This window comes from Triturus cristatus, chromosome 10 (genome assembly GCF_964204655.1).
Source record: "Triturus cristatus chromosome 10, aTriCri1.1, whole genome shotgun sequence".
Taxonomy (NCBI): domain Eukaryota; kingdom Metazoa; phylum Chordata; class Amphibia; order Caudata; family Salamandridae; genus Triturus; species Triturus cristatus.
Window position 1 is genome coordinate 1,109,626,907 of NC_140593.1, and position 21,035 is coordinate 1,109,647,941.

Below are 21,035 nucleotides of genomic sequence, written 5' to 3' on the forward strand. Positions count from 1 at the left end.
TGGACCCATTTTTACAAAACCATACTCTACTCTGCTCTGCTCTTAACTTGAGGCCCCCTTATCATATTTCCATCTTGCTTCAACAATCCCTGTTCTTTGTTTACTCTTTAGGGCGTTTACCAAATCCTTCTTAGCACCTTTGCAAGAATCGCTGAACCATTCGTTCACTAATTTTTCGAGGGGCCCCATAGCTTTTGCAATCTTCCACGTAGATATTTCCTAGCTTAGTGAAAAAGCTTTCATGGAGGTACATGACCTGAAATTGGGTCAGGGCTTGATACACAAAAACTTGCAATTCATCTGATACAATTCTTTAGATCTCATGTATGGCCTCCTTTAATTTGGAAGCAACCTCCCATCTGACATTGTCTTTATTGTTGGTCAACCAGATAGGGTTGGATAATAAGGTTGAGTCTGAGCACTCTAAATCCCTTATCCGTACCCTTACTTAATCCAGAACAATTGGGAAGTAATCACTATCATGGTGGTCAATGACCACCATATCTGCCATTTTCTGCCATAGCTGCATATCCATAAGCATGAAATCAATGTGACTTTTACAATCACCCCTCTCAGATGTTGACTAAGCATCGATATCCGTGGTAAATCAACTACTGCACGGTCACAAGCCATAAGAAACCACAATATAAAGTGCAGATAAGCTCATTCTGGGTTATTTCCTTAGGGCAGAATAAGAGGGGATCCTCCAACATTCGTTTTCTCCCTTGATTAATTCCAGAAGGAGGCATAAGGTTTAAAGCACGTATAGAAGTCACCTGCAATAATCACATTGTGGCTGCAACTACGTTCTGCTAAAAAAAGAATTAAGAATTCTTAGTCTGGGAAAATGTATTAAAAGGCGTTGATCAATTATAAATGGTAATCAGTAGGTATGGAATCCCTGACTTGGGTGACATACTAAGTGCTAAGAGATCTGATGAATCAATGTTAATTCTCTTAATGACTCACTCAAGAGATACTTTAGACCATATAATGAGCCCACCCGAAGGTCTGCCTGCTGTCGATGGAATAGCATCAATGCTGTGAGATATAAAGCCCTGCCTTTGGATTTTTATAGGAGCCCATGTCTCTTGAAAAATACAAATATGACATATGTCTATAAATGAGCCCTAGTCCTCATCTCTAAGTCTGGATTGAATCCCAGCAATGTTCCAGGTAAAAAGATGCAGAGAGGATACAGAGCTTTTATGGATATAATTTGCATTTGAAAGAGTGGTCATTGGCCGCAAAAGATGGTTTTTTATATATATGTTGTTAAGGTCCCTCTTCGTGTCTGCGTGTAAAACAGATACCCCTAGGCAGGATCTCAAATGAGTGACAACGACAACTGGGGAAAGCGATTGGGTAGTTATGTTAAAGTAAAAGAATAGCCAGGCTCTGCAGTCAATCAATCACTGCCATGGCACTCTTCTGGGAACTGTCAGAGTTGACTCCACCCTTCTGGCCAATTCCACTCCTTTTCGTAATGAGGTCCCTACATCCAACCCCTTCCTTACGCACAACCGTACCTAAAGCTGGAGGACTTATCTTCAAACAAATCTCTGAGCCATTTGGGGGAGAGGTACATTGATCTAGTGAAATCAAACCCCCAATCAACTTGGGGGAGATTAAGTTTACTTCAATTGAGTCCCAAGATCTAACAGGCGATGTAAGGCATTTTGCATAGATGTCAGAATAGATGATTGAGTGGAATTATCTAACGTGTCTAATCCAATGCAAAGACTTGTTTTTCAAGGAATCAGTGTCTTCGAAAGAGCTGGACGACAGCTTTGGGACTTTTACCATAAACACGGAGTGGCCTGATCGAGGGACAGGGCTCCTCTGCATACTCCTTCAGGGGACTAGACCAACGGAGGCTGAAAGTTAGTAGTTGCGTGCCCCATAAATACAGCTATTAAGATTTAAGAGAAATGGAAAGTTAGGTGCAGCTCGGACAACCTCTGGCAAATGAGCAATAGGTGGACACGGAGCAGCATTGATATCAGAGCAGCGACTCAGGCCGTCATAATAATTAGTCCAGTGACTTTGAACAGGTGCTTGGAGGAAGGAATCTGGTTCAACAGGAGCCAATGGTGAGCTCATATTAGCCCTTTGTCCTTGTAAAGCTTGTAGAGTCTGAACATTATAATGCGGCCGCAAGGAGTTTTAAAATACCTGACAAGTTGCTGAGAATTTTAACCACACCCAGTAGAATTTACTTCAAGTTAGCAACTTCATCTCATAAAGTGAAAATTAAAACAATTACTTTGTTAAGGGTAGAGGGAACCTGTGTGGGGGAAATAGCTGGAAAGGGTACGGTGACCGTCTGAGGATGGGAATCTGAATCACAAACATCCTGTAGTGTAGCATACCTATTTGAGCATTCACTATCAATATGCACGTGGGGACCCTCTTAGTGTTGTGTTTTTTTTTTTTTATTGAGTCCAGTGTGGAAGGTGGTGTTGTGTTGGGAACGGAGTCAGTTGCGGCTATGGTTGAATAGTTACAGGGCCTATGTTTTACCTTGAATAAACATGGGGCCTCCCTCTTTAGTAACTTTGTCTCAATTTATGGCTTTGTTTGTTAAAATGGTCTCCACTTCTTCAATTACAGTGCCTATCTCACTTGTTATACAATTCACGGCCACGTGATTGGTCTGTTTAGGGAAGTTTAGGTTTAGCAACCACACCGCAGGACTATTTTGAGCCTTTTGTTTCCCCATTGTTAACACACTGTGAATCAATGTAGTAGATAGATGTTACAGTACCTTCGGTTTCCAAGAATGCCGAGGCTATGGGACCCACAGTCAAAGTCCATGGGGGGGGGGGGGGGCTGGGCTTTGTGGAGGGGGTCCCTGCCCTGCCTTTTCCTGGCACTGAAGGGAGCAGGAAGGGCTCGCCCTTGGCCCAAGTTTTGGCCAGGGACGTCCCGCACTGTGGTGATTTCAGGCAGGTTAAATTAACAAAATGGCACTGGTCAGCTGTGTGGCCCCTGCCTCCTGGCAAAGTCGTATCTGAGACCTGTACTCTCTGGTAAGCGCGTCCCGTTCTGCCGTTATTTGGGGCAGGTTAAATGCGCCCAATAGCGATGGTCAGCTGTGCAGCCGCTGCCTCCTGGCAGAGTGATATCTGGGACCTGGAGTCCCCGGTAAGCACGTACGGTGCTGAGGTGATTTGGTACAGGTTAAATGCGCCCAATGACACTGGTCAGCTGTGCAGCTCCCGCCTCCTGGCAGAGTGGTGTCTGGGACCTTGAGTAATGGGACATGGTAGCCTGCACACTAAAATGAAAATTTTGCACAAAAACTTGCCAATATGACAAAAGAAAGTTAAGGGAGCAAGCTTCTAATCCGCGTCCAAAGGCATGAAATACAACGAACTGATGCAGTGCGTTATGGTGGTGCCTATATAGGGTTCCGTGTCCATACTGGGCCAGGACTCAGCTGAAGTGGTGTCACATGATGCCACCTATTAGCGTGCAGGAAAAATATTTTTTTTAAAAATAAAAATCTTTGCAAACTTTGTATTCAATATAACATTTGGACTACTTACCATTGAAAACCCTCTCCCAATATGTGAACATTTTGAAGTATGGAAACAAGAATCCACACCTCTAGCAACTCCCTAATGGAGGAAGAACCTATTCTGAAAACAATCAAGTAAAACATAATCAGAGACTATAAATTCCTAAAGTACATAATGTATTTCATCTTTACACGCCAATCACTTTATAAAGAGGCCTTGTTTTAGCTGTGGCTGGTCTATGAATATTGAATAAGATTTTAAGAGATAACAAAAATACATGTGCACGTCCTAACACTTCTAGATCACTGTTTAGAAAATAAGTTTGTTTTCAGTCTATCTACAAAGAAAGTCTACACGGTCAGATGTGCATTCTAAACCTAGATGGAAATTAAGAACCAAATGTGGTTTATTTTTAAATGATTATAAAAAAATAATAAGTAGGAAATAATAACCTTTGCTTTAAGCTCATCTCCAAAGTTGGGATCATTAAAATCAACAAAGCGGAAGAAAAGGGCACGTTTCTGAAGTATGCCATAGTTCTTCGGGATTTCCTCCTCCATATATTCTTTCAAGAAAGTCATGTTACAGAGAAAACGGCCAGTGAAAGCCCGAAGTAGTTGAAAAAGCAATTCAATGTCTGCATAATTTCGCCTACATGATAAAGGGGAAATAAAGCATATGCATAAATTATGTGACTGCTACTCTTTTTTAGCTATTTATTTATTTAAGTATAGGCATGGTTTCACAATGGTAGTTCTACAACAGGCCTATAGTATATTCTGAGCAGTCAAAGCCCTGACATGTGCATCATAAGATACGCCATGGTTTATCCAGCAACCCTATAACTTAAACTATTTATTCTAACTAAGCCACAATTAACAAATTTTTGATGAATAACATAGTGCAACATGCCACACTCTACCAACTTCAATTCTCCATTGATGGGGTGCAATATTGTTAACATATGCAACCCAAAGAAAATGTCAAAGTAACTGAAAAGGTTTCTTACCTGTAAAAGCAGCTCTACATCATATAATCTTCATTGATAGGCAACATTTCTATAGGAGCCTTGCACGTGCAGGATCCAAAAGCACTTTATAAAGCATAGTTGTTTAAAAAGGTGTTATGTTGAAAGGAGGGGCACAGGCACTTTACCACTGGTTAGCAGGGGGAAAAAGTGTAAGAGTTCTAGGATCCTGCCTGATATCCTGGAAGGAAGGTCTGGTTTGAGTTGAAGTCTCTGGTGACTTTGAAGCAGGTCTGGATAACACAATCAGTTTGGTACTATTAGGACCATCATTCAAGAAGGTGCATTCCAGATTGGACTGCCCCTCAAGCTGGTCTCAGGGTACCTGGATGCAAAGTTGAGGCATTTCACAGTGTCCTGTGGCAAACAGTGCTTTTTCTGGAGTGCGCCAGTCATAGAAGATGTTTTGAAGCACCATGTTGTCTAGTACTCATTTTGTGCTGTTCACGTAGAAGCCTCCTTTTCTGCTTTGCAAACTTGAAAGATGTAGCAGACGTAGAGAGATGTTAATTTGTAATGCTCAGCGCCAGATCCACTTGAGCATCCCTTCACAAGACACTGGATCTTTTACCTCGTTTGTGGATATAGTGGCTGTGTTGTTGTTAGAATGGGCACCTATTTCACCAACAAGGATCGATATTAAAACTTCTGAGTGCGACTAACGGCTCTCAACCAGAAAACATTGATATGAAAAGTTTCTCCGGAGAAGACCATCTGCCTTGGACTGAACAATGCTCCATGTGGGAACCCCAGACCTCTACTGCACATCCATGGCAACTCAGATGGAAGTGTGAGGTTTCTGGAATGGAACTGCTTTCAGAATATTAGCTTTATTACATCACCACTCCAGAGTCTGGATGGCTGAGATGAAAAAGTTATTCATTTATCGATTTCAGACTGAAAGGGAGGACATGAAATTGGTATTGAGAATTACTCACTTTGAAGAGGCAAACTTGCCCAAGTGTCTTTAAGATTTGAATAAGAAAATAGACCTACTGCAGAACTAAAGATAACGCTCAATATCCTTTGTGAAGGTGCGTACAAATTTAATGGAGAGCCAGCGTTCACCATTTCTTGCGCATTTCACATGTTTTGAAATACCTAGGATACAGGATGGGATGAAATACCTAGTTTTGAGTTCCCCGGAACCAAGTAGTAACACAAGTAAATTCCCTTGTTTCATCTAGGACTGTGGGACTTTCATAAGTTCTATTCTTCAGAATTATCTTTACTTTTTGTGTCAGACACTAGGAAGACTCAAAGTCTTCCTAGTGTCTAGGACGAACAGAATTTCAGTGCAACCAGATTTGTTCAATATTCAGCACCAAAATGAATTTCAGAGATTTGCTAAGCAGTAATATGGTTGGAAATATAGCCAGCCATCAGGGTGCTGGTCGGTGGTGACCGCGTAAGATGGTAAATTTTATTCTGTAGGGGTTGTACCCGCAACTACAGACATTGTTGCGAGCCTCTATTTCTCCGATATGTCTATATTGGAAAAACATGCTTCAGTGACCGTTGTTCTTGTTGGCACCTTTTTAACAAGCATTTACAATGCAATGGTCTCGGCATTGGTAAAGTTAGAGCTATTGGCATTGCTCATGACATTATTTTTGTTTATGTTTTTGTTTTTAAAACATTTAAAGAAACGGCATTGTCATGAGCAATGCCAATAGCTCTAACTTTAACAATGCCGAGACCGTTGCATTGTAAATGCTTGTTTTTAGGGGGGAGGGACCCCCTCACTAGCCCAGCAGTGGTTTGATGCAAAACAATGGGGGCCCCCAGCTGGATGAGGTGGGGGTCCCGAGATTCCATAACCCACATATATTCATAGTCTTGACTGCTGAGGGGCCCTGGTTTGTGCTATGCCCTGTACCCCCAGAGAGGTGGGGGGAGGGAGACACAATGTCCCTTGAAGCAGCAGAAGATGGTCGATAATGTGGAAAATGCTGCAAATCTTCAATTATGCTGAAAAATCCTCAGTTGCAAAATTGCATCATTCCATGGGCCTGTAACTGCAAGAAGCGCGAGGTGAGAGGGAAAGATGCCTCTAATCGGAGACAAAGTCCACTCCATGAATATTTTGAAGAATTGGTAACTAATAGGCGAGACCTAAACACCTGGTCTTGATGAGATAAATACTCGTGGATGGAATAGGGCACTAGTTTAACTAAAACAATTACTGCTCTATTGAAGTTAAATTCAGTGCTGATGAGAGATAATATAAATCTCCCATGTCAGCTGTGAGCACTTCATCTACTCTTTTTTTTTACTTTGCGTCTGGGAATCTGCAGTTGTTCTTTCACCTGGGACTGCAAGTACCAAGATGCAAAGGGAACGCAGATCTGAATGACATGAATGACTCTCGCCTGGTTTGGATCAGCCTTGGATACCTCACTTTTTCAGAACTGTCTCTGCTCTTGTGCTCATACATATTTGTTTGTTTTTAAACGGTTTCTGTGCTGCTTTATCTGTATCCTCTTTGCCATTTTCCAGGGCAGTTGCCTTAGCCCTCTTTTATTAGTTGGCATCATTGGACGGGCACTGTGCATCAATGGTTGGTTAGGCTGTGCGTGTCTCACCCTCTCGCTACAAAGGTGCTTCTTAGCATATGCAAATGCCGATGGCATTACTGTAATTACGTAACGCTCCGAAAGTTTGCCTGACGGCTCTCCTTGTTGCCAGCTAGTGGATCTGGGGTTAGAGAGATGGAGCGGATGGCACCAGGTCACACACTTAATCAGTTTTGGAAGCTGAGATTGAAACCCGGGTCTCCCTGGTTTCACAGCTGCAAAATAAGATCATATTCTCCAAGACATGTGCCCGCGTCCCCTGCAGCCTCCATCTCTCTCTCTCTGGGCAGTGCCATTCCCCGTGCAGTGCCCTGTCCGTGCCCCCCGCTCCATCCATGTGCCCCTCACGAGTGCGCGCCTCCTGAATCAGAGGGGGCAGCCCTCTGATTAAACGGTTGTCCTGGCAACCCAGAGAAGCATTGGATTTTCCTACAGGCTACTAGGTGGGAGGGGGCGTTGTGGGAAATACAAGGAGTGGGGGCGGGTTGGGACGGTGTGAGGTAGAAGAGAAGTTGGTGAGCTGCAGGGCTTTGGTTGGGGGTGTGAGGATATGCATATGTGTGAGCGTAGGACTAGTACGTGTTGTTTTTCTAGCGGATACGTTAGCTGAGGTAATTTGCTCAGGATCAAACAGTTTGTTAAATGTGATTTCTGAATTCAGTTCATCTGAGGGCCCAGTTGGCAACATAAACCATAGCCCACATCTCGCCCGAGCAGAAATATGAAGGCAGTGGGTTGGGGATGAGGGATGTGAGCGAGGAGCATTGCTTAGAGGAGTGAGATGTGCCTTTGGTGGGATGCGAGTGAGGACCATACCTCATGAGGGTGAGGGAAGTGAGTGAGGGACAGGGCTCCTGGGGAGTGGGTGAAGAGCATAGCTTGAACTGGAGGGGTGAGAGTGTGGCTTGTGTGGGGTGTGAAGGAGGTGCAGGGCTTAAAGTGGGGTGAAAGTGAGGACCGTAGCTCATGAGGGCGAGGGCTGGCGAGGAGAGATGCGAGGACCATTCCTCATGGGGGTAAGTGAGGCTGGCGAGGGGATAGCTCCTGGTGTAGTGGGGCTGCTGAGGAGAGATATGAGTGAGGACTGGGGGCCATAGATTAGAGGGGTGAGAGTGTGTCTTGGTGGGGTGTGAAGGAGGTGCACAACTCGGAGTGGTTTGCAGGGGGCTAAGGCGGGATGTGAGTTTGATGCACAGAGGGATGGACGGGTGAGGGAAGTGAGTGAGGGCATAGCACGGGGCGGTAGGGAGGGGGCTCAGGGTGGAAGTGAGTGAGAGCCCGGGCACAGCTCAGTGGGGCGAGAGGGGGCGAAGGGTCGAAGTGAGTGAGAGATCCCAGGGGCAGCTCGGAGTAGCGAGAGGGGGCTATGGGTGGAAGCGAGTGAGGGCACAGCTCGGCGGGGCGAGAGTGGACGAAGGGTAAAAATGAGTGAGATCCCAGGGGCAGCTCGGAGGAGCGGGAGGGGGCCAGAGTGGAAGTGAGTGAGAACCCGGGCACAGCTCGGCGGGGCGAGAGGGGGCTAAGGGTGGAAGCGAGTGAGGGCACAGCTCGGCGGGGCGAGAGCGGGGATGTGAGTGAAAAGAACTCGGCGGGGCGAGAGGGGGCTAAGGGTGGAAGCGAGTGAGGGCACAGCTCGGCGGGGCGAGAGCGGGGATGTGAGTGAAAAGAACTCGGCGGGGCGAGAGGGGGCTAAGGGTGGAAGCGAGTGAGGGCACAGCTCGGCGGGGCGAGAGCGGGGATGTGAGTGAAAAGAACTCGGCGGGGCGAGAGGGGACTAAGGGTGGAAGCGAGTGAGGGCACAGCTCGGCGGGGCGAGAGCGGGGATGTGAGTGAAAAGAAGGCTTGGAGGGGTGAGAGTGGGCGAGTGGGAAGAACGTTTGACGAGGATGAGATCGCAAGGTTGGAGGGGAGGCAGGACTTGGATGGGATGAGTGGGGGGCTGCAGGGGGGGACGCCGAACCTGCCTCCGATGCTGTTTTTCTCCTTCAGCGCAATCAGTGCTGAGAGCTTGTGTCTCTCCTGTGCCTGGGAAAGTGGGTTAGCCTCGGAAGGAGCACAGCTCAGCCTTAGGGAGGTTCAAGAATGCAACGTATTAGACAACAATGTTGGCCTTTAGAATAGTCTTTCCTCCTGCTGCCTATTCTTTGCATTTATTCCGTTATTTTGACTAAATCCGGGAAGTTTAAGACAATTGCAAGTAATATTTTAAACTGATCACAGTCACTGTGCATTAAAGGAAACATCCTCGGAGCACGTCCCCCCGTGAGGGCTCTTTCCTTGGCACCTTCTGAGCCAGTCTTGTGAAGGGTTCCCATTATTTTCCGCAGGGCTGGCCTGAGAAGAGCAATTGGGTGGAAGTGAAGTCAGTGGATTCGTTAAATGCGTAAAAGGAGCCTGGAGACGCCGTTGAAGCGTATTACAATTTTTCGGTTTTTTTTTTGTAAAATGGAGAATAACATGGAAATGCCAGTAATTAGCTGGGAACCTTTTTTAATATTACGATACAGGTTTAAGGTGAAAGATTTGTCCAAACCAAGCGCGACAATCAGCCGAGGGGCCGCCGCAGCAAAACAAGGCTCAGTCAGACACATGTGAAAATCCCGCAACATGGCCGCCATTCATAAACGTCAATCGGGTAATTAACAACACTTTTGTTCAAAAGCAAACCCGCGCAGCAGAATTTGGCGCCGAGTGTTTCTTCCCTCTCTCTCTCCCTACCCACAGGCCTCTTGAACAAGGAGATCAGGTGAGGGAGCAACACCGGGACACCACCGCCTTTCTCCGAGGCACAGCAGAAAATGCCTCGGAGAAAGGGAGCCTCCTTTTCGGATTTGGGGGCGTGTTTTGCTGTTGTCTCCTCCCTGAGACTTCTCGCAAAAAACACGCCCCCCGATCCGAAAAGGACGGGGCATAATCGGAGTGACTGGACCTCTTCTCCAGTGGCTGGCCAGCATTTAAGAGGCCAGCCAATGGAGAACAGGAGAGAAGAGGGGCGGGTGCAAGCCCCTCTTCTCAAAGACATTAAATCTCCGGACTTCCGGTCTGCCGACCGGATGGTCCCGAGACCTAAAAAGGAAACATGAGAATACTGCTGGCCTCTCATAACCTGTGTACTGGACCTCTTGAAACTCAGATTTTAGTGTCTCATATACTAGAGTTTGTGATCTGTGAGAGAATCAAAGAGGGAAGAACTGAAAAAGGGAATATCCATGATTTTCTGATGTGCCAGAGGAGTTTGTGAAGTGAGTCTTAACCAAGTGTTACATAATAAAGAAATTCCATGATGGATGTCTGTGAGAAAGTGGCTCTGTATATACTGTTCTCAAATAGGTACAGGGTGTACAGAGTCCACAGTCCCCAGAGGTTTGGCAGAGGCTAAAGTTAGATATAACCTTACTCTCCAAAGTGGTAGCTTGGTCGAGCAGTAAGGCAGTATCAGAGGACAGTGTAAAGCATTTGTTGCACACACTCAGTCAGCAAATGGACTCACAAACTCAATAACTGAACTCTAGGCCAATGGTTTATATATAAAAAATATAGGCTTGTTTTATTTTAGAACCAACAATAGGTATTAAAATATACTCTTTCAGAATGAGATGCTTTATATAAATACTTTTGCAATATGCAATTGACTTTTGTAGAAAGTTACAAGTGGTTGCAATAGGCAACACAATTTTAAACACAATCACGCATTGAGTTCAATGGAAGTTTCAAGTTATTTGCAACAGATTACTTTTAGGATTACTTTTGGAATTCCAGGACTGGATCTAGATTCAGTCCTGGGTCAGTACTTGGAATCAAGTGATAAAAGTCGACTTAGTTATTGTTATGATTTTTTAGACAATATTTTGCTATTTTAAAAGTTGATACTTAGAAAATATTTCATAGAAAACAGTCAATGATTCCCTATGGAAGAAAATGCAAGTTGCAGGTATAGTATGTTCTCGTTACTTTTGTAATCCAGTACTGGGTGCCTAGATTTAGTACTGGGACATTTATCCAAAACAGGTAAGTAATTACATTATCATAATTTATACGATTTTTAAAGAATATTTAAAGTTTGCAGAAATCGACATTTAGAAGAAATTTCACAGGAAAACAGTCAATGGTTTCCTATGGAAGAAAATTAGGTTACTGGTAAGTACGGTTGTGAATATTTTTCAGAGTCAGTGCTGGGCACCAAGAACCAGCACTGGGAGCTCACCTAATAGCAGGTGAGTATTTTCGTTTTCGTTACTCGGCTGATTTTTGGTGAATATTTTAGGTTTTGAAAAGTCCACACTTAGAAGAAATTTCAGAAAAAAAAAGTAAATGTTACCCTATGGAGAAAATTGAGTCATCGGCTTTAAGGTAAGTACTTGACTGGCAGAGTTAAGGTTCTGGGCATAGACTCAGGGGTCTCCCAGGGTCAGGTAGGTACAGTTGTTACACCCTCAGCGGCACAGGGGCAGCCGGGTGCAGAGAGAGTTAGGCCCAATGTTATCCTATGGGAGGCAGGGGGGCCTTGGTTGGTGGCTGCTGACTAGCAGGCCACACGGCTGTGGGAGCTGGGCTCCTGGTCACTTGCTCACTGTTGATCGCGGTTGGGGGGCACCTGGTTCTGAGGCTGCAGGCGTCTACAGGAGCGTCGAGGGAAGTCCTTGGGTGCCAGACTCAGGGTCACAGTCGCCGCGGGGTCGTCCTCGTGGTTTTTGTTCATTCCGGCACAGGCCAGGCTTGGCGGGTGCAGAGTGTGAAGGGTTCGCGGTTCCGGGCTGATGCCAGGGATTAGAAGTAGATTTTGAGTAGAGCCGTACTCATGGGAGTCCCAGGGGCTTAGAGCCAAAAGGTAGCCAGGTCCTCCAGGGTTTGTGATGATGCTGGCCACAAGAGATGCCGGGTTGTAGCAGGAGCAGGTTCGAGGGTCGACAGGCCGGTAGGGCTGGGGCCAAAGCAGTTGGTGTCTTTATCTTCTTAGCAGCTGCAGGGCAGGTCTTCTTTCTTCTTGCTCTTCTCTGTATTTCGGAATCTGGAAAAGGAAGGTTCAGGGTGCCCCTAAATACTAGATTTAGGGGTGTTACAGGTAGGTGAAGGGCAGGGACCAATGGGTCCCTGTCCTGGGGTGGGTACACCCCCTATCCTGCCTCTCTCCTGTGGGAGAGGGGCAGTAGCCTAGCCCTGATTGGGCAGGGCTTCCCATCTTCAAGATGGCGAGAGCCCGGAGATGTGCTTCACCTCGCCTCCCCCACCTGAGGGGTGGGGTTGGCAGGCTCACACATCCCCTGTCCTTATTTGGGGTTTCCGGCCAAGCTTCCCGTCAGAGTGGGGGGTTGCAGTGGCCTGGGGAAGCTCACAGAGGCGGCATGCCTTTGAAGCTTCCCCCTGCCCATCCTGGGGGAGGAGATCTAGCACCTCGCCCAGGATGTGCATTGTTGCAGGCCCAGGAGAGCAGGGGATCTCCTACCCAGGGGTTCAGCAACATGTCTGCTGTGTGGCAGCCTAGGCAGCCTCTCAGACCAGACGTGGATTGTAGGTTTGGTTTCAGGGGGCATCTCTAAGATGCCCTCTGGGGTGCTTGGTACATTAAATCCCACACTGGCATCAGTGTGGGTTTAATGTGCTGAGAAGTTTGATACCAAACTTCTCAGTCTTCAGTGTTGCCATTATGGTGCTGTGGAGTTCGTGTTTGACGAGCTCTCAGCACCATGCACTCTTAAATGGCAGCACTGCACTTACAGTGCGCAGGAATGGACCTGGGTACTGTAGGGGCACAGGGCTCCTGCTCCTGTGCCCACACCACTGGCATAGGGCACCCAGCTAGAGGGGTGGCTGATTTATGCCAGGGCAGTGTAGGTGGTGGGCATGGCACACAGGGATGTGTGCCATGTCGACTCTTTGTTTTGTCTTTTACCCAGACACTCTGCCTGCAAGGGCAGTGTGTGTGTGTTAGGGTACAGGGCCTCTAAGGGTGGTACAATGAGTGCTGCAGCCCTTAGAGGCCTTCCCTGGTCACAAGGCCCTGGGTACCTAGGGTACCATTTACCAGGGGCTGACATGTGGCCAGGGTTTGCCAGTTTGGGTTTTAGGTTTTTAGGGAAGGAACATAGGCCCTGGGCATCTGATTGGCAGGAGTCCAGGGCACACTCAGTCAAAGTACATTCAGCAATTCAGCAAAAAGTGGGGGCATACCATGCAAGAAAGATGGCACTTTCTCACAATGTCCAATGCTGCCAAATCAGCTGAATACTTGGCTGCACTGATGGCCTGTTCTGATATAATCTTACCTTCCAGAAGAATAGCCTTAAGATTCTCCCGATCTTCAGTAAGGCTGTCAAGAAGTCGGCTCAGAGCTCCATTGCTCTCAGATGTAGAAGCCCACAGTACGGACTTTCTTCCGAACTGAGTTAGTTTGCTTGCTGTCCGGTGGAGCAGATTCTGTTGATCCAGAGGCACTGAAACATTTTCTTGCTGTAGAGATTGCCAAAGAATCAGGTGGTTGTGTATCTCTAAAAAGAGGACCCGATTTTGAAGGCCCGTATTCTTCTCTTGGTGACGGTAGACAGATTTAGCAACCAAAGATCTTGCATTAGGTTTACTGAGAAGAGTTTTAACTATTATGTATATCTCATAAATAAGAGTGGAAATTTCACTGCTCAACTTCTAAAAGGCCATGTTTGTCATTAAATGAAGAGAGACATCATCCATCTGGGAAGCTCCAGAAGTAGTTGTCTGCAAAACCAACAGAGGCCACCTCATATTCAACACTGAAGAGGATGGAAATTTCCTCTGAGGACTGACATATCTTGATCTAGAAGACCTACCTGTGTGTAGAGCACCTAGGGACAGCTCTTCTTACTGTTTTTCTTTTGGGACCCAACTGGAGTTGTAACACGATACCTACGTCTCTCCTATTGTTGTCACAGAGTTGTACATTTGTGTATTATCCAGGCAAGTGGTTAAAGGGTGACTTTTTGGTGCACGAAGGTAAGTATTAACAAAAAGTCAGTAAAGCATTTCATACTCCAACATTACAAATAATAATACAACGGAGTTTAGAAATGGTTGTCGGCGACGTTTCGATCCCTGTGCGAATAATGGGATCTCTTCAGGACAGGAGGATTTCAAGATTACCTGGGGGTTGCCTAGTAGGGAGGGGAGAGAAGGGAAGGAATTACAGTTGCAGAATTTAAGAGAGAGAAAGGGTTAAAATTAACAATAAAAAAGGCGCAGGAGAGGGTGAGTTGGGTAGAAGGAGGCGAGTGAGAAAATTACGAGTAGTGAATCCTAGGATAAGAAGTAAAATGAGGAAGGAAGGAAGAGGGGTGTAACCCTATAGTGGTCAAGAGACCCGTGAATGGGAAGGGGAAGTGACACAGAGAGCAGAAAGTGAAAACTTACGTAATCAGAAAAGAGGGGATCCAATAATTGCCACGCAGGGTGGAGAGATATGGGGCGAATTATGCCCAGTCAAAATAGAGTAAGCGGCGTCAAGGCCTGACCTGGTTGAGGGTAATTAGTCCAGGGAATAAGTCATGACGGATCTGCGGGGAAGCGGAGGAGGAATGAATAATAGAGCAGAAGTGTGGAGCTAATTGAATGAGGCGGGGGGTACTACGATGGCTTACCCGGTAGGAGGCAGGGAACCCGGAGTGCAGCGTGGGTAGCGCTCGTCAGGGTCCAGCGAAGGCGGGTTCAGAGTACCGGACAATGTTAAGGGAAGTCCCGATTGTGTCGGGTGTTCCGGGGTTGCGGCGTGTGTTACGCGGATAACCTGCGAGAGGGAATAAGGGTAATGAGCAGAGAAGGGGAGGTAGGGTGCCAGTGGGACACGATCTGTGGAGGGCGACGAGGACTCACCAATTGTGGACGGACGATTCCGGGATGAGCGATCCAGCAGTGTGGTCGAATGCAACGGAAGTGAGGGCTCGTGGAGTGCGAGCGCTGGGAGGGCCTAATTCAGCCAGTGGTAGTAATAGTACCGCCCAGTGGTAGAGAGAGAGGAGGGACAGAAGGAGGAGGAAAAAACGGCGGCCATGATGGGAGGATAGGTATTATCCAAGTGAGATGTGTTAAGGGGAGTGATGAAACAAGGTGAAGTGATGCAAGGGGAGAAATTAAAAGAATTTGGTGCGAACGTGGGCCAGGGGATAGGGGGAAGCGGGGGGGATCAGAAAGGGAAATAAGCATAGAATAAGGAAATTGGAAAGGAAAGGGAGTTGGGTATAAAAGGCATGGAAAAGTAAAAAAGGTGCTCAGTATATACAGGTGGGTAAGTTGGACATTTCATTATTTCCAAATGGTTCAATATACAGCAGAATAGAGAAATAACAGGGATTTAAAGTAAGTTGGACCAATCTTCAAGTCGGTTCAGTCCTGTGTGATGACTATTAGAGCGAATTATCCATTTTAGTTCCTCCTTGTTGAGGACAGCCGCAATGTTCATATTCACAGGGATCGAAACGTCGTCGACAACCATTTCTAAACTCCGTTGTATTATTATTTGTAATGTTGGAGTATGAAATGCTTTACTGACTTTTTGTTAATACTTACCTTCGTGCACCAAAAAGTCACCCTTTAATCACTTGCCTGGATACCAGAAATCGGCTGATTTCCCTTTACCTTGCCACCAACTCACTCACTGTTCAATTTTTTCCTTACTATTTTATTGTAATTTACTATTATTCTTTGCATTTTTCTTAAACATAAAACCCAATTTTTCATTGTACTAATTGCGGTATGTCAATTTATTCTGTTTGAATGGGACCATTGTTCCTTACAAAAATGTACCTACCCTCGGTCCCGTCTTACTCCTAGGGTCTCCTTGTCTCTCTAACTCGTATTTTGCTTCGCACAAGCACTTTATCTACAGTCCTGTATTAAAGCATTGATGTGGCTCAGCATGTTTTAAATTGTGTTTTGTTGAATATTTTGGAGTGTTTTTTTTCAGAGGCATTGCAACTTATAATTTGTTTGTTTGCATAGTTTGAGTGAAAGGCGGGTTCAGCTTCCATTCTTTCTTTGGGCTGGTCTGGACATTAGTAGTGGTCAGCGCATTTATAAAATAATGAGTGCCTGCGCCCAAAGCGCAGCTCAGAAGCCACCTCAGACATCAGGCCTCATTAATCCACTTCAGGACCTATCTGCTGTGGCAATTTATTTTAGCAATGTTGTACAGCATCCTTGATGAAAGTCAGTATGGATAAAGATGAATTTAAAAAAAAAAAGAAATAGCCTGACAATTGCGCCTACGTCGCTTTGCAGGTGTTCACACCACACAAATGCAGGTCCCTGCAAAAATGACACAGGAGTTTTTGTTTTTCTTTAATCCAAGTTGGTGGGGTGTGGGGGTGAGTGTGAGAAGCAACACACGGTGCTGGGGAGGAGGTGGAAGAAAAATGGGGGAAAGAGAGCGGGGAGCAACACAGAGGACATGGGTGGGACACAGAAAAGCAACCTAGTGTGACAGCAGAGCAACGTGGAGCCGGTAGGGAACAAAACAAACGGGTGAGAGTGTAACGTGCAGGTCAGGTGGAGAAACACAGGTGAGGAAGTAACACATGGAAACCACACAAGGGTGAGCACATCAAGGAGAAGGATGGGAGAGAAGCGCATGGGTGAGAGAGAGCAACACAGCATGCAGAGGAGGAATAGAAGCATACTAGGGAGACAGCTAGAAAACACATGAACTCTTGCCTAGTGATGCTTAAGGCAAAAGAAAAAAGTAGTTCCATAAAAGTGAGAAGTGAAAGGACATAAGTAAATTGGGTATGCTCCAGAGACAAGACAGCCACAAGATGGACAGACAAACAATTGAGTAAGAAGCAGGTAAAGGATAGTGACAGTAAAACCAACCAATGGTAAACAATGAATGCTAGTCGCTTTCTTTTTTGGTAAATCCACAAATGTCAACTGTTGGACTTGGCCCGTTTGGCTAAAGTTCCTTAAACATTTTGCCTTCCTCCTAGAACTTTTTCTGACATGGTGTTGCCGACTTGGATACTTTGAGCCCTTTGCCACTGCTGATCAGTGTCAAAGTGCAAGTGCTCCCTGTATAAAGTGTTATGGTAATTGGTTGTCCATAACTGTTATGTTTGTCTTACTAGTAAAGTCCCTAGTAAAGTGCACTATGTGTGCCAGGGCTGTTAATGCAAATGCTACTAGTGGGCCTGCCGCACTAATTGCGCCACCCACACAAGTAGCCCTAAAAAGAGATCTCAGGCCTTCCACTGCACTGCCTGCGCGCAGTTTAACTGCCTTGTTGTCCTGACAAGTGCACCAACTTGCCAGGCCTTACCGATCCCTTTTTATGCACATCAGACACCCCTATAGTAGGCCCAAGGTACCCCCCCCTGGGCAGGGTGCAGTGTATGTGAAAGGTAGGACATGTACTGAGGTGTGTACCATGTCCTGACAGTGAAATACTGGCAAATTCGTTTCTCACTGTTGCAAGGCCATCTTGCCCATAGGACAGAATGGGGAATGCTGTGTCACATGTTTCCAGCATATTTTCCCATAGGCATAAGATGGAGAGAAGGAGTTTAGTGTGCCTGAAATCAGAATTTAATAACACATCTTTTAGTGAGGATGGTTTTTAAATTGTGTGTTTAGAAACTACGCTTTTAGCAATGGCTGGTTTCTTGTCCTAACCATCCTGCATGCCTCTGCCTGGTTATGTATTGCCTGTCTGGGATTGGAAGTGTCAGGGTCTGGGGAGTGTCCTGACCCCAGAGAGGAGTAGGTGAGACAGCAACATGATGGCCTGCATTTGGTGTGGTGGGAGGAGTAGCCCCTTTGATGCGAAGAGGGCTGTGCTGCTGTCACAAAAGAATGGCTCCACCTCCCGCGGAGTGTCTGAGGCCCAGACCCTCACTATTAAAGAAAGAAGGTGTACACTGGCAGGAAGATACCCAGGTCTGATTTGGACCGGGCTCAGAGCCTCCTTAACACAAAGACTTCAAAGGCATTTAGGGGTATAAATGTGAGAGTTGAAACCCCTGAACTCAAGCCTGAACTAAAGCCTGAACTAAAGCCTGAAAAATGATTGAGACTACTTCGTGATCAAGAGGAACCTCTGCCAAAGAAGAACAGCTGAAGAGACTGAAGAAAAGGACTGCCCTTGCTGTGTGTTCTGGGGCTGGCCTGCACTTTGCTGATTTGACTAAGGAGAGGACAATGGACTTTGCTGTGTGCTGTGTCCCCCTGCTTGAAAGGACTTTGTTGTGTGCTGTGTCCTGAAGTAACTTGTCTCCAAGGGCCCGAGAGGAGCGGACTCCCTGTTGTGGAAACTAAGGAACATCAAAGTTTTCAAGTGTGTCTCAGCGACGCTGTATGCGTGTGCTTTTTGCAGCCCGAGACCTTGGTGAGGATTGCCCCGTGACCGTGTGCCCCGGAGCAGTCTTGCGCTCTGCTTCGATCGACAGCGTGACCAGAAGTGCTATGATCGCCATCGCCCCGGACCGTCGTCTCAAGGGAGACTGCCTTTGGCAAGGAGAGTCCTGTGAACCTTCACCATCGTGGGTCCGAGGTCCTTTGCCCAAGATCAACGGAGTCGCGCCAGGAGCCAATCAGCTGCGAGGCCATTGCCTGGTAGCTCTACTCTTACTGCGAGGAGCAGCCCCCGCCAACCCGAAGCCGCACAGCGTGACGCCCAAGCCGCGCGGAGAGGAAGTGAGAGACTGCACTCCCCCAGGTAACGCTTAGCGAGCATGCTTGTGTCGCCGCCTGGGGCAGAGTGCGTGCTAAAGGAGACCACTCTCTGCCTTTCTCATCTTTGCAGCGCGAGCCTCCGCTCAAGTTAGTATCGCGGCCCGTACTCGCCGAGGAGTGGCAGTACTGGGGTCGGATGGTGGAGCTGCACTTTGTTTCCTTCGTAACAGTATTGGGGTCATATTTTGGCAGTTGCTGACCGCGATTGAGCCAAGAGTGGCATAGAGACCTTCGCTGGCACCGCGATCGGTGTCCAACACCATTATCACTTGCTTTTACGATCCGCATTAGTACTTGCATTAAGGACTGTCTCATTTCTACATTACGAACTGCATTACAAACTGCATAGCATTGCATTAGGACTGCATTAGATCATCATGAACTGCTCATTAATACCGCAAGAACCTACAAGTGATTGATGGCCAAATAACCGTCCCAGTGAAACATTACAAATATGGATATGCTGGAACTTTTTATCGTTTGGTCTCATCGTATTTTTTCTTGATAAAGATACCACTATTTTCCTAAATCAGTGTGGTGTCCATTTGTGGTGTTATCACTGTGTTACTGGAGTGTGGTTGCAAATACTTTACACATTGCCTTGGAGATAAGCCTGGCTGCTCGTGCCAAGCTTACGGAGGGTGAGCAGGGGTTATCTAAGAGTGTGTCCCTCCTTTCCCTGACTAGAAGCAAGGGTCCCTATTTGGACTAAGGTACCTACCTCAGCCAACTAGAGACCCCCAGTTCTAACATCAACCATAAGCACTGCCTACTTTTTAGGTCAGCCCCGCAATACAGCTGTGTTGCATGATTTACATGGCTGTGTTGTCTGGTGGGCTCCACCTAAAAAGTAGGCAGTGCTTATAGTTGACATTTGTGCAGTAGTAACACAGAAAAGGTTAGGACTGTAGAACATACTACCCTGAAATTGCTACATAAGATAGAGACTAAAGGCCTTGTCTAAACAACATTTCTGAATGAAGTACACTAGATTGAGCTTCAGCACAGATTTGTTTGAAGCACGACATCCAAATCTAAACATCAATTCTACATAGGATTCATGAGTTCTTATTTCTGTAGGCAGAAATAAAGTAGAAAAATCTAAAGCGCCCAGGAAGTTCAAGGAAGTGAAAAAAATATTCAAAGTTATTAGACTTCTATTATTATTTAAGTGTCCAATAAAACCGGATGATCTTACGGAATACATGAATCAATCACATAAGAAGTAAAGATATACTCACTTGCAATAGTTTAATAAGCAATATGCTAGTAGTTTGGGTTCCTTCCAGTTAGTCGCTGCCATATTTTCCTTCCGATGTCTCTCTTGGAAAGCTTCACTCACCCACACACGCCGGAGATGACTCACTAAAGAATGCTGATTTGCTAGCCAATTGTCATCGTTTTTAACTATTATACTTATGATCTGTTTAAAAGGATGAAAAATTAAGAGTCCTAAATGCAACAAGTACTAAACCAAACAAAGCACACTACAAATGTAAGAATTTCATTGCAACATTCCAAAGTAACCATATAACGGATTAAAACCTTAAGGCAAGCTTGAAAGAATAACAAGGCACACAAGGATGAACAACTAAAAAAAGGAGAGGAAACCAACCCCCTTTGTCCAGAGTCCTCTTGGCACCTGGACAAGTGGGAAAATCAGCTAGTCAGGTAGGCGTGCAACACCCAGGCTAGTACCACCCCTAAGATGGGGTAAACTGAGGAAGACAAGATTTTTCAAACGTAGTTATTTTTGCAAAACCACAACCTGCACAACATGTCACCAATTAAAAAAAACATGCATAAAGAACCAAGAAAATATTCCAAAGCATGCTTGAAAAATCAACTGAGACACAATGCAAAATGTGACGAGCGACATAACCAGTGCATGAATGACAGAATTTAATAAAGTTACCGGTGTAAATTACAAAAAAATACCTTAATTGCCTGGAACTGGAGATCCAATCGCATGTTGCTTGTGCTGGGTGAACCAGGACGAACAGTGCTTTGGGTGCCACCAGGTAGCAGCAGAGTTATAAAGCGGTTTGGATTTGCTGCAAGGACATCACGCAGAGGTTTTGCATCCTTGTGCTTTAAGAAGCTCTACAGAAAAGAATACAATAGGAAATTTAAAAACATGTCTCTCTAAAAATCTTAAATTGAACATAGAGAAAACCTCAAACTAAAATAACCATTAACAGCGCATACTTTCAGTTCATATCA

General features: G+C 45.9%; 1 protein-coding gene across 3 annotated transcripts in view; it reads right to left on the reverse strand.

Moving 5' to 3' along the window:
- TRRAP (transformation/transcription domain associated protein) overlaps window positions 1-21,035 on the reverse strand; it is a 1,075,110-nt gene that overhangs the window by 537,715 nt on the left and 516,360 nt on the right. For all 3 annotated transcript variants that reach the window (XM_085629333.1, XM_085629332.1, XM_085629331.1), the window contains 3 exons: window positions 20,751-20,915; window positions 20,054-20,235; window positions 3,977-4,175 (listed from right to left, as the gene is read on the reverse strand). In XM_085629333.1, the coding sequence (XP_085485459.1) occupies window positions 3,977-4,175; window positions 20,054-20,235; window positions 20,751-20,915 (546 nt within the window). The remainder of the gene's footprint in view (window positions 1-3,976; window positions 4,176-20,053; window positions 20,236-20,750; window positions 20,916-21,035) is intronic.